Consider the following 17,015-nt stretch of genomic DNA (forward strand, 5'->3'; position numbering starts at 1 on the left):
GCGTGAAAGTCACGTGATTTCAGTAAACGAGGCTTTGTTACGTCATAAGTGTTTCAAAATTTCAATGGTTCACCACTGGGGGGTGTGACTTTGGCAGTTTGATATGCTTCGAACCACTGATTCGAAACAAAATATTGGTAAAGCTTTGAAGCTTCATGAAGCAGTGTTTTGAAATCGCCCATCACTAGATATTGTTGAATAAAGTCGTTATTTTGTTTTTTTGGCGCACAAAAAGTATTCTCGTCACTTCATAACATTAAGGTTGAACCACTGTAGTCACATGAACTGTTTTAAAAATATCTTTCATAGCTTTCTAGGCATCTGAAAGTGTTAATTATCTTGCTGGCAATGGAGGCCTCACTGAGCCATCGAATTTCATCAAAAAGGTCTTCAGGTGTGGAACGACATGAGGGTGAGTGATTAATGACAGAAATTTCATTTTTGGGTGAACTAACACTTTAAAGGGGTGGGATTCAACGGTAGAGAGCCAAAACATAAATTTGGAAGATCTGGATTCATTTCAACTTTGATTCAAGTCTCCTTTCTGCAATTTAAAATACACATCGACCCTGTTCACAACAGATCAATCAACCATGAATCATGTTGGTTTAAAACTGATTGTAACTATGGGCTTTAAAGATATAAAAATAATAACCCTTCCAGGACCCTGTCTTACCTAAAGAACCCTGTTTGCAGTTTTTAGGTACTTGGTTAGTGTGCAATATAGGCTTTTATGTTAGCATTACACAACCATTCTCTGTTCTTCCAAAGTGTCTGAACCTCCTTTGGTTGGGTACGTGAATTTCTCTCCATCTTTACCTTATCGCAAATAAAGTCGGGGACCTTCTTTTTTCCATTGTCGCAACTTCCTTCATCTCTCATCATCATCTCTTGGCCCATGTAGAAACAGTAACGTGAGTATGATGATTGAGGTGACATCACCTGCCGCTATCCCAGCAGGCCCAGCACGTGCTCGCCGATACCCAGGAAGTACACGCCCTGAGCAATGCCGAAGAGCGGAGCGATGACCAAAGCACGACACGTTGCTCCCTTGAGAAATGCGGCTGGTCCCTCTCGCTTTAAGATGCGTCTGTGAAAAGGAAGAAAGTATGAATGCCATATAAATGATACATGAATATGGTTATTATTTAGTACCACATAGCAAGTCAATACATGCAAATAAGAAGCTTACTGTGTGCAGTCAATGATGCCTCTATAAGAGTCTTCTCCCTCTCCCTTCTGTAAGGTCTGTAAGCGGGTCTTTATAACTGAAAATTATAAGTATTAATCAATATATTAATTTGCACTTTCAGCACAAGCTGTAGAATTTAATTTCTCAGATCTGGTTTTCCAAACGCAGGTTATAGAGCTGTTTTGTAGGACTCATTTCCATGAATCGGTTCTTAAACTGTTCTTTGAAAGAACCATTTCAAAATGATTCAGTGATTCTTTTGAGTCATTAACATACTACATTCTACGGAAGAGGATTAGGGCCAAGCAATAATAAAAAAAATAAAACCATCTCGAGATTAAAGTTGTTAAATTTCGAGAAAAAACTCGTTAAATTTTGAGAAAAAAAGTCAAAATAAAATGTTGAGAATAAACTCGTTAAATTACGAGAAAAAACTCGTTAAATTTCGAGAAAAAAGTCGAGATAAAATGTTGAGAATAAAGTCATTAAATTACGAGAAAAAAGTCGTTAAATTACGAGAACAAATTCGTTAAATTATGAGAAAAATGTCGTTAAATTTCGAGAAAAAAAAACAAGATAAAATGTTGAGAATAAAGTCATAATTTAATTTAATTTTATCTCGACTTTTTTCTCGAAATTTAACGAGTTTTTTCTCATAATTTAACGAATTTGTTCTCGTAATTTAACGACTTTTTTCTCGTAATTTAATGACTTTATTCTCAACATTTTATCTCGACTTTTTTCTCGAAATTTAACGAGTTTTTTCTCGTAATTTAACGAGTTTATTCTCAACATTTTATTTTGACTTTTTTTCTCAAAATTTAACGAGTTTTTTCTCGAAATTTAACAACTTTAATCTCGAGATGGTTTTAATTTTTTATTATTGCTTGGCCCTAATCCTCTTCCTTAAAGGTCCCGTTTTTCGTGGTTTTTTGAAGCTTTGATTGTGTTTATAGTGTGCAATATAACATGTGTTCATGTTTCGCGTGTAAAAAACACAGTATTTTTCACATAATTTACTTATCTGTATACCGCTGTTTCCACTGTCATAAAAACGGGCTGATGACTTCCTTGTTCTATGAAGTCCCTCCTTCAGAAATACGTAACGAGTTCTGATTGTGCCAGCGGTTCCTGTGTTGTGATTCGACAGCAGTTTAGCGCATCTTGCCCGGAAAGGTCACGCCTCTTACCATAACGTGGAGATGCACGCGCTCAGTGTTACTGTAAACATGTCTTTAATTTTACCCTATCAATTTGAGCCGGAATCAGACCCGGTGATTGGACTGCGGGATGAAAATAACAGCGTTTCGACGACATGGCGACAAACACACTCTACAAACGCAACTCTTGTGTATTCCTGTGGGCGGAGGTTAGTCAAAAAACTGTTTAGTGACGTCATTAAAGAAGGAAGTAGAGGGATGTAGTCCAAACTGGCCGTTCGATGTAGGCGACTTCTGTTAAATAAAATATCTCGCTTGGCATTGAACTTTGAGCTTTAAAATTTTACAGATTTTATTTATACTCTAACAACAACATTACACACTAACTAAAGTTTGAAACATGGGATCACAAAGAACGGGACCTTTAACATTCTCTAAAATGATATAGAACTTATTTTATTTTTTAAAGGTTTAATTATTCTCAAATACAGTGCTAATTTTTTGTTTATGCAATATTTTTTTAGCTGAAAAAAGGAAAACATTCTCTGAAACATTATAATAAAGCCACAATTAGGATATCTTAAGTTTTATTAGTAAATGTGTTTATTATAATTTCATGTGTTCCAGTTCAGTTTGTTGCCGCATGATTCATTTACAATCTAAATATAAGTATACACTGAACAATATTAATCAAAAAATCATGTACACCTGTGAATCTTTATAATATTTTAAATACAATTTTTAATAAAATGCTATTTGTAAGATCAAATCTGTTTGACTCGAGACCTGCTCTGGCCGATTCAGTTAGATTTAACAGCTGTAAAAAATTATATGATCAATAAGTCATGACAACATTTGTTTTTACATTACTTTAACTCATCAAAATAAGCTATTTTCAACTTTTAAGTTATACAAAATTAAAAAAAGTCAGTTTAATATAATTTAAGTTGAAATGACTCATACAGCCAAGTTGCTTTTACTTAAAAATTTTTTACAGTGGGATTGCCAACAGATTCAAGGTTTTTTAAATGTTAGTTAAGCGTTAGGTAAATGTTTCTGCAGAAGACTTACAGCACTTTAAAACAGTGTCTGTGTCCTTGCTGTAAAATATTATATGCTCCACTTTTTGCGCAGGAATAAGAAATTTCAAATAATAAAACTAGGTTAAAGGTTAAAGGTCTATTTGTGAGTCTCTAAACAATGTAATGTTGCAGAGAGTACTGCCAAATACAAATATAAATCTTCAGACAGAGACACTGCAGTGGCTGCCAGTGTATCCACTGTCCAAATAATCCTTCTGTCCCCTTTACAAAGACAAAGAATTGTCTCTCTGACGATACAATAGACATAGAGACAAGAGCTATAAACAAAAAGCTTTCTGAATAGAACTTGAAAGCAAACTTTACAGACTTTGCACTTTCATCAAAGCAAATGAAATGTTTCAGTCTACACATCACAGCAGGATTCGACCACAGCACATGGGGTTCATTAATTAATCACTAAGAAACAAAAGACTCATTCTGTGCTTTTATGAAGTGCTGAGTGACCTAGTTTGGCAAAATATGTACCCATAATTCATCACAAAACAAAAAGGCTTATTAGTATGAACTATTTCTAGGATCTGCATTTCTTAAAGATCCATGTAAGTGATTCCTTTAAAGTACTAGAAGTAATAAGTATTTCTTTGAAGAACTACTCCATTTTTTTAAGAAATGTGGAAAATATTTCTTAACAAGTATAAAAATAAATGTATATGTACTAAGTATTTTTTTCTTGCAAACACCAAAAGATGCAAAAAATAAACTAAATACTGACAAATTTAGCGTTAATTTAAAAAAACAATTCAAATGTAATTTTAATTACATTTAACACGTGTATTAAATGCAGCGTTTTATTGTTAACTAAAACAAAAACTAAAGATTGTGTAAATTGTGTTTGTGAATTGAAATGAGAAAAAATATAATTATCTGAAAAACGTATTTGAAAATTAGATATGTTGCCTAAGTTGAAGTACTAAAATTAAAAATGAAAGATAAATAAAAATATTTCAAAAAATGATAAAAGCACATAACCAAATTACTATAACTTAAAATATAAAAATAATAGCTAATTCAAAATATGAAAAAATACTATAATTTGATAATATAATAATTACATTTTAATTTTATTTATATACTATAACACTGATCAAGTGCAGTAGCCATAATATATACTATAATATTTCAATATATTATATATTAAAACAAAAGTGACATGACAGAGCACCCTAACTCATATATGTAATAATATATTTATTACTAATATATATATATATATATATATATATATATATATATATATACACATATATATATATATATTAGTCAACCCAAAATTTATTCAGACACCTTTCATTCAGTATTACAGTTTATTCACTATAGTTTAAAAAATGGTAATAAAATATAACAAAAAAAAAAAAAATCTTAATTATGTCAGATAACACTTAAGAAAACATGATCAGGTCAAATAGTGTCCTGTACCCACTAGTAAAAATATACCAAAAATATCAAAAATGTCTGAATAATTTTTGGGTTGACTGTAATATATATATATACATAGTATTCTTATTGCAATAAATAAATAAATAAATATTCAATATCTATTAGCCATACAACCTCTATCAACACCCAAAAGCTTCTCAGTAGCACTGAAACAAGATTAGTAGTGACTCTAACAGGCTTGGACGTGTACGACTAACTGAATGGGACATTTATCTGCATGCATTTCAAAAGGAGAGAGAGCAAATTGTGTTCCTCTACTCCTCTCTTGCCTGCATCTCACCGTCCAGGGGAGTGACAGCTACTGCCGCCACTGAGCCGGCCGTGCAACCAGCCACGAAAGACTGCAGGAAGGGGGCCCGCTCCTGGGGGTTGCTATGGCGATCCTCATTGCGGCCCACAGCGTTGAGGTTGGCGAACAGCGGGAAGTAGATCATGGAGAACGGAACGTCCCTGAACAGAGAAAGGACATAGAGCTGCAGAATGTAGACATAGCTGCAGGACGTTATTGATGAATCATTATCGATCACTTTGTCTGATTAGTTTTAGTGTGTAAATGTGAAACGGTGAATGTAGAAATATGATTTAGGCCGTGTAGGCCGTAGATAAGAGACAACAGACTGAGATAGATCGAGCTCTCATTAGAATTCCATTAAGAAGAGAATTCCGCCTACGGTTAATTAGAAGCTCAGATCAGAACAGACAGCTGGCAGGTTACATCAGTTCAGCTGGGATTACATCACAGACCGCAGGGAGTCTGCGGGGGAGGGGCTATTTGGATAGGTGAGTGGGTTTATTTGTGCGGGCGGTGTTAAAGGTGAGAGGTCACTGTGACATCTATCCATCTTTTTGTACTGAAACAGAGCATGTGTTTGCAGAGAGAGCAATCACAGACAACACGTCACTGGAGGTCTGCAAAAGATCTGGATGTTGATAGGCTAACAAAGCTTAGCTATTTGACTTAAATGAATAGTTCACCAATACATTCAAATTCTGTTATTATTAATGACTGTGGCATGTTGCTCTAAATCCGTATGACTTTCTTTCTTAAACGGACAGTTCACCCAAAAATGAAAATTCTGTAATCATTTACTCATCCTCAAGTTGTTTTAAGCTTCTATGATATTCCTTCTTCTGCTGAATACAAAAGAAGATATTTTGAAGTATGTTGGTAATCAAAAAGTTGCCGCTCCTAACTGACTTCCATAGTGCAATAAAAGTAATACTATGGAAGTCAATGGAGACAAGAAACTGTTTGGTTACCAACATTCTTCAGTATATCTGCTTTTGTGTTCAGCACAAGAAAGAAATTCATACAGGTTTGGAACAATTTGAGGGTGAGTAAATGATGACAGTATTTAACATAAAAGCTGATTTTCTGAAGAATTTCCTAGCTTCTTTTACAATATAATGAAAGTTAAAATGATAGTTCACCCAAAAATGAAAATTTGATATTTATCTGCTTACCCCCAGGGCATCCAAGATGTAGGTGACTTTGTTTCTTCAGTAGAACACAAATGATGATTTTTAACTCCAACCGTTGTGGTCTGTCAGATGTATAATGCTTGTCAATGGGAACTCCATCTATAAGAGTAAAAAAAACATGCACAGACAAATCCAAATTAAACCCTGCGGCTCGTGACGACACACTGATGTCCTAAGACACGAAATGATCGGTTTGTGCGAGAAACCGAAAAGTATTTATATCATTTTTACCTCTAATACACCACTATGTCCAACTGCCTTGAGCATCCGGTGTGTGAGGTCTGAAAACGCTCTGATGACGGCAGTGATGTCTCGCGCTTATACTTCAATGAGTGCAAGACATCACTTCTGTTGTCAGAGCGCGTTCAGACCTCACTAACCAGATGTGCAGGGCAGTCGGACATAGTGGTGTTTTAGAGGTAAAAAATGATATAAATACTGTGATTATGACTTTAATTTTCTCGCACAAACCGAACGTTTCGTGTCCTAAGACATCAATGTGTCGTCACGAGCCGCAGGGTTTAATTTGGATTTGTCTGTGCATGTTTTTTTTACTCTTATAGATGGAGTTCCCATTGACAAGCATTATACGACTGACAGACCGCAACGGTTGGAGTTAAAAATCATCATTTGTGTTCTACTGAAGAAACAAAGTCACCTACATCTTGGATGCCCTGGGGTTAAGCAGATAAACATAAAATTTTCATTTTTGGGTGAACTATACCTTTAATGAGGATTGGGGCCCTCAAAACAAACACCAAAAAATATAATAAAAATGGTCTTTATGTCTCATGCATGATACGAAGCTGTATACGAAAAATTTTGTAGCGTATCAGTGTTTCATCCAGATGGATCTGGCGTTTTGGGAATCTGAAACCACTATTTTTTGAAACCAGGTCCCAGAGTGGATGAATCTGAAAACGACACCCTTGTGTTTTCGTGTGTACAGCCAATCCGTATATTTTGTGAAACAATGTCATTGCAAGGTTTATGCGCATGATCCAAGTCTTCTTCTCCGTTTTTAGTGTATCTCTGTGGCAGAATTACAGCGACACATACTGGTCTGGCATGTATACTACATCGTTTTGAGTTGGTTTCAGTAGTTTCATGTGTACACAGGTTTTTCTTGAGATGACGGAGTGTTTACGTTGAACGAGGAAAAAAAAAAGATTGGATAGAGAATGCTCTGGCTTGGTGTGGATGTGGCCATGAACACACCAAGCCGAAGCGACGAACTAGTGGAGACGAAAGCAGACTACGGGGTTGGCTCACGTCGGCCAAGTAGCACGTCCGTTCTGCACCTGCGTGAGATGACATGCCTTTCCGTACCAGCAGGTGGCAGTATCTGAACAGCCAATCAGAATGATCAGATGGCTCGACGGACCGACGAGCTCCGACACCGATTCAACATTTCGAATCAGACGAAAAAAAGCAGACGAGGACCAACTTCAGCCGATGGTGCAGAACACACTTAGTCGGCCGACGAAGAAAAACTGCCTGATGGCCAACCGTCGGCTTGGTGTGTTCCTGCCTTAAGGCCCATTCACACCAAGGACAACAACTACAGACGATACATTTTTACTAATCAATCTAATTCTATGAGAATAAAAAACTCCACACCACAACTATAACAATAACGACACAGAAGAATGATATCGTTGGAATCACTTTAGACAGCCAATCAGAATCTACCCAACTTTAAAGAGCTCAAGCATTTAAAGTGGCAGACAACACAACTATACTGGTGTGGGCGCTAATATAGCTATCTTTACAGTTATTGATCTTGGTATGGACAGGGTTTTAAAGTCACCACTTTTATTTTGTTATGGAATATTTTGTTGCCCTCATAATTGCAAACAACAACAATCCAAACCATTTCCAATGGACAAAATGAAGTCCCACCCTACATTTTCAAAAAAAGTCATTTCACTTGGATATACGTTGCAAGATGATTTACTTTCTTCAAACTTCCTTTTAATGCCATTATTGAATTTATGCACAAATCAGACTGATTCAATTCTTGAATTCTCACTGATTCAGTAATTCAGTCAGTGTTCAATAGTGGGAATGATTATAATGAATATGTACAAAGACTATAGAATAACACAAGACGTGTCACTCGTATTGTTTTGAATGGGAGAAAGTGAAACGCGCAATATGGCGGAATAAGCCCCGCCTTCTAAATAAGAGCCAATCGCCAACTGGTAAAGTCATCGCGTCACTTCAGCGGCCGTTAGAATCACCGGTTTCTATAGAAACAGTCAGACGCGCGCCTCTGAAACATGGCAGAAGAGACGCGCATTTAGGTCTGCGCATGCGCGTTAGCTTGATCCAGCCTGAAAAATAGTTTTTTTTGTCATGATTCGAGCGTTTAGAAACTAAATTTATGAGCCGGTTGTTGTTAGATTTCATTGGTGATTTCAAATATGAAATTTAATCGTAAGGTTGGCGAACAGTTTTGGAGAATTTGATGTTTCCCCATTCAAAGAGATTGCATGATGCCCAGGATGCCCGAGAGGCGTTTCAAAGATGGCCGCCGAGTGAAATGTCTCGTCTTAAAGGGACTTTGATATGTATGACTTCAGAAGAATCATTTGAGTCATATGGACCACTTTTACAATGCTTTTGGTACCTTTTTTGATTCGAAAGCTCCATTATCCATTCTTTGTATGCTCAAAATGTATCTTTTGCATTCAACTGTAGAATGAAAGTCATAGAGGTTTGGAAAAACATGAGGGTGAATAAATGAATTTTCCTTTTTAGCTGAATTTATATACTTTATAGACCATATTTCTATAGGATATATTGCCGATTGTGTCTTACCTCATCAGTGTAGCACCTGCACCCTTATAAAGACCCCTGAGGCCTCGGGTCTTGAGTAGCTCCAGGGTGATACGGGTTGCTGAGGCTCGAGGAGGGGCGTTGGTGCCTGGCTGGGCCGCCTGAGAGGCAACCAATGAGGGGGTCGGACCAGCAGCTGGGGCAGAGGCAGTGACAGTCCGCTGAGCAGCTTGTAAAGACAAAAATGGACCGGTTACAACAACTCATATCTTCAATATAATCTTCATTTTTTTTATCCTGTAGTGTAATAAAACTGCACTTTGGAGAAACTGCTATTCGGTCAACACCATTTTACTCAAACAGCTACTATTATTTCTGGCTAACCTTTGTACTCAATAAGGCATCCTAAGATAGAGACCTACATACCTTGGATGACACCCACAGGAGCAAAATAAACACACTTACCCAACCTGCCAGCATCCTGTAGTTGTATTTTTAGCATTTCCATGGGGGTGGTGACTACCACCTGACAGGTTCCGGCCCCACAGCCAGCAAGGATTTCCCCCCACAGAGGTAATTTTCTATGGGTGGAAGATACAATGACAGATGAGAACGTTATTGCATTTACCAAGGAAATAATTGGTCAAATTAGTCAGCTGTTTACAGAAAATGTTTTCTTGTGGGTAAATGCTGTAAACTGTGTATTTTTTTATATGTTAGGGTTGGGATAAGGTCTTTGTTCAAGACTGATTTGATTAAAAAATACTGGAAGTTCCATTAACAGTTCTCACCCATGCATTCTTCTGCCAATATGGACTGAATACCATAGTAAAATAATGACAGAGTTGCCTACACTGCTTTCCTTACACCGCTACTGAATCCACAGTGCACAACAGACAGCGCAACCAGCGAAGTCTGATTAAAGAATGAATCTAATGAGCTGGTTCTTTTCAGTGAATCAGAAACATATAGCGCAACCAACGCAGTACAACTCCCAAAAAAATAACTTTTTTTAGTCATACAGCATAACCAGTGTGGCCCGACAGCCAAAACAAATGACTTTAATGAGCCAGTTCTTTTCAGTGAATCAGAAAGTTTCATATATCTCCTCTTGTGTTCTACAGTAGAATGAAAGTCATACAGGTTTGGAACAACATGGAGGCTAGTAAGTAAATGATGACAGAATGTTCATTTTTTGGTGAATTTTTCCTTGAAAACATCCAAAATATTCCTTAAAGGTACTTTTTTTTATTCAAAATTAACAAAATTTAAATGATGAGTCAATACATCATCAATCCTCCTTCCAAAACATGGTTTTTAGACATAACGGGATGGTTTTGGCAGGAAATTGTGTACATGCATATCTCATCATATTCATAAATAGAGAAAAATTACTCTGGCTACTTTAATACGTGTATGGTGTGGGAGTGGCATAGGTTAGTTGTCACAACGAGCAAGAAATGTTGATACGGAGCATGCTAATTCTCGAACCTCCGGAAATCACCCGTTTTAAAAAAATGGCAAACCGAGGAGAGTCAAAAAGAAAACGCGCCAAAGCTCGTAATAAAACAAGAATCAACATTGGCTTGGCTTTTTGGAGATGGCAAGAACTTAGAAATGGGATTGGAAATGTTGTAAAAGGCAAGCAATGAGGAGATGTACTACTCAACAGGTAGCATTTTAAATAAATTGCCATGTGTAGCCCTCTAACAGAGTTAATTGTAAAGAATTTTTTTTTTTTTTTGGCGATTTTGCCTTTATTATGATAGGACAGTGATTAGACAGGAAGCGAAGTGGGAGAGAGAGAGGGGGACGGGATCGGGAAAGGACCACGAGCCGGGACTCGAACTCGGGTTGCCCGAAGCACATTGGCCCTACATGTCAGCGCGCTGCCCATTAGGCCAGCGGCGCCGACTTGTAAAGCATTTCTATTGTGAGGGTAATTTCATTATGTTTGTTGTAGCGCTGTGCTGGAATTTATTTTCCAGGAAGTACCATGTTTTTTAAAGGGTTAGTTCACCCAAAAATGAAAATTCTGTCATTTATTACTTACCCTCATGCTGTTCCACACCTGTAAAACCTTCGTTAATCTTCGGAACACAAATTAAGATATTTTAGTTGAAATCCAATGGCTCCGTGAGGCCTTCATAGGGAGCAATGACACTTCCTCTCTCAAGATCCATTAAGGTACTAAAAACATATTTAAATCAGTTCATGTGAGTACAGTGGTTCAATATTAATATTATAAAGCGACAAGAATATTTTTGGAGCGCCAAAAAAACAAAATAACGACTTATTTAGTGATGGCCGATTTCAAAACACTGCTTCAGGAAGATTCGGAGCACAAATGAATCAGTGTGTCAAACTGCCAATGGCTGAAATCACGTGACTTTGGCGCTCCGAACAGCAGATTTGATACACTGATTCATTGTGCTCCGAAGCTTCCTGAAGCAGTGTTTTGAAATCGGCCATCACTATATAAGTCGTTATTTTGTTTTTTTTTGGAGCTCCAAAAATATTCTTGTTGCTTTATAATATTAATATTGAACCACTGTACTCACATGAACTGATTTAAATATGTTTTTAGTACCTTTATGGATCTTGAGAGAGGAAGTGTCATTGCTCCCTATGAAGGCCTCACTGAGCCATCGGATTTCAACTAAAATATCTTCATTTGTGTTCCGAAGATTAACAAAGGTCTTACGGGTGTGGAACGGCATGAGGGTGAGTAATAAATGACAGAATTTTCATTTTTGGGTGAACTAACCCTTTAATGGGTATAGCTACAGTGCCATCTTCAGCTAGTCAGCTTGAGATCCTTTCCATCTAAACTGGATATCTCTTAAGTCTAGCAGTGAATGTTTTATGAGCAGTAGTTTCTCTCAAAGAACCATATTCATCCACACACTCATGCAGAGCTGATGATCAACCAAAACAACGTTCTTCCGCAAATGCATGTAGTTTTTTTTTAAATCGCTAGAGGGCTAAAAATTACATAGTGTACCCTTAATTCCACATTCTAATGAGTCAGATCTTTTCAACCAGTGTGGTTCAACTCCCAAACAAATGACTATATTGAGTCAGTTCTTTTTCAGTGAATCTTAAACATGTAGTGCAGCAACAGCAACTGTGAGATTCAAATCTGTAAAGTTAGACCAGCTTAGGATGCGCACAAGCAACTAAATACTGTGAAGCTATACAAATCTATCAAAACCAGACAGACTAAACCAATAGCAATAAATCTGGTATATATATATATATATATATATATATATATATATATATATATACCACATCTGACCAATGTCAGATGTGGGAGTATTCAGGAAAAATGGAAAGGGTCATTACTTTTTCAATTCCGCTAGTGCTGCAGAAAAACTTTAATAAGTAGCTTTGCTGTTATAAAAGGTTAAGAAGTGGCCCTTACCCATCTTTGGAGAGCTTCTGTCTAAAGACATCATTGGCAGCCAGTTTGATGGCTTTCTCTGGAGTGACCAGTGTAAGATTCACAGCTGCACCTGAGAGAAACACCATGAAATGCAATTCTGAGAATATACACAGTACAAAAGCAACGTATCCTAGCAGCACTATAACAATTAAAACTATTAATGTTTTAAATAACACCAGGAACATACATTAAGGTGGTACATTTTGATTTAATGTTGACTGTACAAACCAAAGTCAGCACTAGATAAAAAAAGAAGCACCATACCTCGATACATGCCAAAGTAACCCTCCATTTTGATCGTCTTTGCCAAACAGTCCAGCCTTCATAACAAGACAGAAATGTTCAATATGATTAATCAAATACTACAATCTGGTTCTGGTTTGGCAAGTAGAATAAAGCAAGTAGAAAATTTCTTAAACATAAATAAACCTTTTTATTGCTCTCCATGTCTGTGTGTAACAAACAGCCAAATTAGACATTCACAAAAAGTCTTAGGGGAGTGAGTAATGTGTGGAAGAAAGAGCTTAAAACATGGCAGCCTGTCTCTTGCCCACAAACCACTTGGGTATTCGCTTGTTACATAAGTGTACAAAGAAGAAGAGCTTCTCAAGCACCATCACTACAAAGAGTACTCTTTATCTCAATGGTATTTATCACACATGCATAAAGATATTTTTGAGCAAGCTGCTCATAAAGGGATGAAAAACATTTGGGAGCGTGAACAGATCAAAGATGCAAAAGCATGTGACTCAAGCTGTTTTGCATCATCTGAGTCATTCAAAATCCACACTAAGTCCTCCGCCCAGAGTAAATCACTAACACATGCTGCCTTCACTTTATTTGAGTTGATTTTTTTTTTTAAAGATGCATAAAAGTTTTTAGAAAGTGTAAAATCAAATGCACAAAACCATTATAAAGAGCCAGTATGTAACTATTATAATAAAATGGAACCGTTTATATATCCCTGAGACAAAATTTCAAAAGGCAACAAAACATAACCTAAAAAAATAAGTTTGCATATGTGTTTTATGTTTTGTTTCTTATTTGATAATTTAGAGGTCACTCTTAGAAGATGGGATAAAAAAAAAATGAAATAACCCATTAAACATGAAAGTATTATGCAATCATTTAAGACATATTTCTCCTTATATAGAACCTTCTTAGCATAAAGTTCTTTTAAAGGTGCCCTAGATTATGTTTTTAAAAGATGTAATATAAGTCTAAGGTGTCCCCTGAATGTGTCTGTGAAGTTTCAGCTCAAAATACCCCATAGATTTTTTTTAATTAATTTTTTTAACTGCCTATTTTGGGGCATCATTATAAACGCGACGATTTTATGGTGCGGCCCCTTTAAATCCCGTGCTCTCCGCCCACAGAGCTCGCGCTTGCCTTGAACAGTGCCTTAACAAAGTTTACACAGCTAATATAACCCTCAAAATGGATCTTTACAAAGTGTTCGTCATGCACGCGGCATGCATGCAGCGGATTATGTGAGTATTGAATACTGTTATATTGTTTACTTCTGATTTTGAATGAGTTTGATAGTGCTCCGTGGCTAACGGGTAATGCTACACTGTTGGAGAGATTTATAAAGAATGAAGTTCAGTAATAACCGATGGTAACTTTAACCACATTTAACAGTACATTAGCAACATGCTAATGAAACATTTAGAAAGACAGTTTACAAATATCACTAAAAATATCATGTTATCATGGATCATGTCAGTTATTATTGCTCCATCTGCCATTTTTCGCTATTGTTCTTGCTTGCTTACCTAGTCTGATGATTTGGTTGTGCACATCCAGACGTTAATACTGGCTGCCCTTGTCTAATGCCTTTTATAATGTTGGAAACGTGGGCTGGCATATGCAAATATTGGGGGCGTACACCTCGACTGTTACGTAACAGTCGGTGTTATGTTGAGATTCGCCTGTTCTTCGGAGGTCTTTTAAACAAATGAGATTTATATAAGAAGGAGGAAACAATGGAGTTTGAGACTCACTGTATGTCATTTCCATGTACTGAACTCTTTTTCATTCGAGGACACCTTTAAGTTGAGTCAAGAACCCTAGGGTTCTAAATAGAACCCCACTGAACCCCATTTTCTAAGAGTGTAAGCTTTAAAAAGAGATTCACGACAGCAAACCAGCCTTTTTGCATCTCTTACATATGCTATTACAATAGCTTGCTCAAGTGCAAGTTGCACAATTGGTCATTTTAATGCTTGTGAAACTCTATACCTGCTACCAGAACAAGAGCCCAAACAAAGTGCATGACATGCATTGCAACACAGTTATGTGACTTCATAAAGATGTTGAACTCACATTCCATTATAAACACGAGCACCCTGCTGGTTTTGTAGGCGAGTCTTGGCGAGATCAATGGGAAACACACAAGTCACGCCCACCAGTCCAGCCACGCCCCCATTAATCAGCTTAGCAGGGAGGCTGCAAACACCAGGAAACAAACACGCACACACAAGACAAAAACCATACACAAAAACATGTCAATATAACGGTTTAGTTGGATCTTAAATTGCACATCCAATATCTGAAGATGTCGAAAATTTACCTCACTTTCTTCTCGGCCATTTTGGCCACACTTTAACTGATTTCCTCCAATTCTTCTCTCTCTGCTGCAAAAGTGTCAGCACAAACCTTCCACGGCCCACCCGGCCAGCCTCCTGGAATGGTGTGCCAACCTTCACACCCTTCCCTTTTGGGAAGAACAGCCACTCTTTGGTAAAAATAAATCACCTTGGAACTGGCTATTAACCAAGACACAAGAAAAATACAATTCAGGATATCTGTGGTTGCAGAATGACTTTATAGAATAACGACATGCTAAAGACTTTCAATTGGTTTCAGAATCACTGATTGTACTCTCTGAATTGTGCTTTTCCACATGGCACAAATAGGGAACATCCTCCCTCCTAAAGTCTCTCTAATCTTTCTGCTAATGAGGTTGTGACCTCTGAATTAACCTAGAGAAGAGAGCTAGCAGTTGAGGGGCTTATCAGCATGATTTTACTGTTCTTCAACACAGTATCAACAACTTTGACTGTGAAAAATGTAAACATAGCTGTCTACAGTAGCTCAAACCTTTATTTTGCACTCTCAAAGTCTTTTTTGACTAATAGCTACTAAAATAACCCAACTTTTATATCGGTATGTCAGTGTTTTTAGTTTTCTAGAGTGAATGAAAGTACTGTAAACTTTATTTTTATAGTTGACACATAAAATCTTTTTTCATTCAACATTTTTCTGGTGAAAAGTTACATATGTATTAGGGAGCGTCTATATATTCCTGTAAAAAAAAAAGTTTTTTATCACTTTTTTGCTTTTGCTATCGCATTTTAAGTGGTCCTGCAGTTTAAAAAAGGTTTTTTTAATATTTAAAATATTAAAAAAGAGGCCATAAAATGGCACACATAATAATTATAGAAGAGAAGAAATTTTTAGTTTTAATTTGGGGTTTAAAATAGTTTCAGATGAACCCTGCTGAAAACACTTGAAATCTTTATGTCAACTACCTATTATTGCAGGATTTCTATATGACTTCCCCTTGTGTAACCTTTCTCTTTCCTCATACATGTTTCCACTATCTCTCACCTGATACGGGGTACAATTCTCACTTTCACTCCTCTATCTCTTCTCCTCCATCATACTCACATCCTCCCTTTTCTCGGTCTCTCTCTCTCTCGATCTGTCTTTTCTGGAGCCCAGTGGCATTCTGAGCATGCCTTTCCCTTCAGCACTGCTTTCTTTCAACCCTGCTCTATTCACTGCCAAAACACAGACCAGTGAGATCTGGCCCCCCTGTTCATCAAGCACTCCCTTACTAAGACTTTCCACAACCAACCCAAACATATCCCCCCTCGCACAAGCCTGCATTATTTGACCAATTCACAAGTTAGAAACTCAGTTTGAGAGGATGATTATCATGTTCTTACCTCTGTCAATGCATTGACCGGTCAGAGGAAGCTGTCCGCGTCCCCCTCTGCTCGCTGACAATGTGTGCAGCAGCCGCAGTCAGGCACAAGAGATCCAACAGAGCCGCCACTCAGGGGCCTTTGCACAAACACGAGCATTGTCCCTCCGTGCCTAAGTCCCTCCCCCTTGTGGCGACTCCCAGTGACATAAAAAGGGAATGCACAGCCTTTCACTAATGAAAGTTGACACATTCACACATATACACACAAACGCAAATATGCACATTACACATAACTTCATCTCAAAAAAAAAAAAAAATATATATATATATATATATATATATATATTAACATTATTATATTAAAAATGCTTTAAAAGGTATTAGAAATGTAGAATTATTATTTTATATTTCACCCAATATTTGCTGGACAGTTATTTCACAATAGCAATAAATATTTCACTGGACAGTTTCACAGCCC

General features: G+C 37.0%; 1 protein-coding gene across 3 annotated transcripts; it reads right to left on the reverse strand.

Annotated features, from left to right (window-relative positions):
* Positions 1 to 342: 342 nt before the first annotated feature.
* On the reverse strand, positions 343 to 16,798 carry slc25a18 (solute carrier family 25 member 18). 3 transcript variants are annotated; one of them, XM_048159309.1, is made up of 11 exons: positions 16,557 to 16,798; positions 16,276 to 16,388; positions 15,176 to 15,371; positions 14,929 to 15,051; positions 12,868 to 12,923; positions 12,583 to 12,673; positions 9,621 to 9,736; positions 9,198 to 9,384; positions 5,173 to 5,342; positions 1,193 to 1,268; positions 343 to 1,090 (listed from the first exon to the last, which is right to left on the reverse strand). In XM_048159309.1, the coding sequence occupies exons 3-11, from the start codon at positions 15,193 to 15,195 to the stop codon at positions 949 to 951; spliced, it is 981 nt and encodes a 326-aa protein (XP_048015266.1). In that variant the 5' UTR covers positions 15,196 to 15,371; positions 16,276 to 16,388; positions 16,557 to 16,798; the 3' UTR covers positions 343 to 948. The 3 variants fall into 3 exon arrangements, with proteins under 3 accessions (XP_048015266.1, XP_048015267.1, XP_048015265.1); XM_048159310.1 differs by lacking the exon at positions 16,276 to 16,388 and having other exon boundaries at positions 15,176 to 15,319; XM_048159308.1 differs by lacking the exon at positions 16,276 to 16,388.
* Between the last annotated feature and the right edge of the window lie 217 nt (positions 16,799 to 17,015).

This window comes from Megalobrama amblycephala, linkage group LG15 (genome assembly GCF_018812025.1).
Source record: "Megalobrama amblycephala isolate DHTTF-2021 linkage group LG15, ASM1881202v1, whole genome shotgun sequence".
Lineage (NCBI taxonomy): Eukaryota > Metazoa > Chordata > Actinopteri > Cypriniformes > Xenocyprididae > Megalobrama > Megalobrama amblycephala.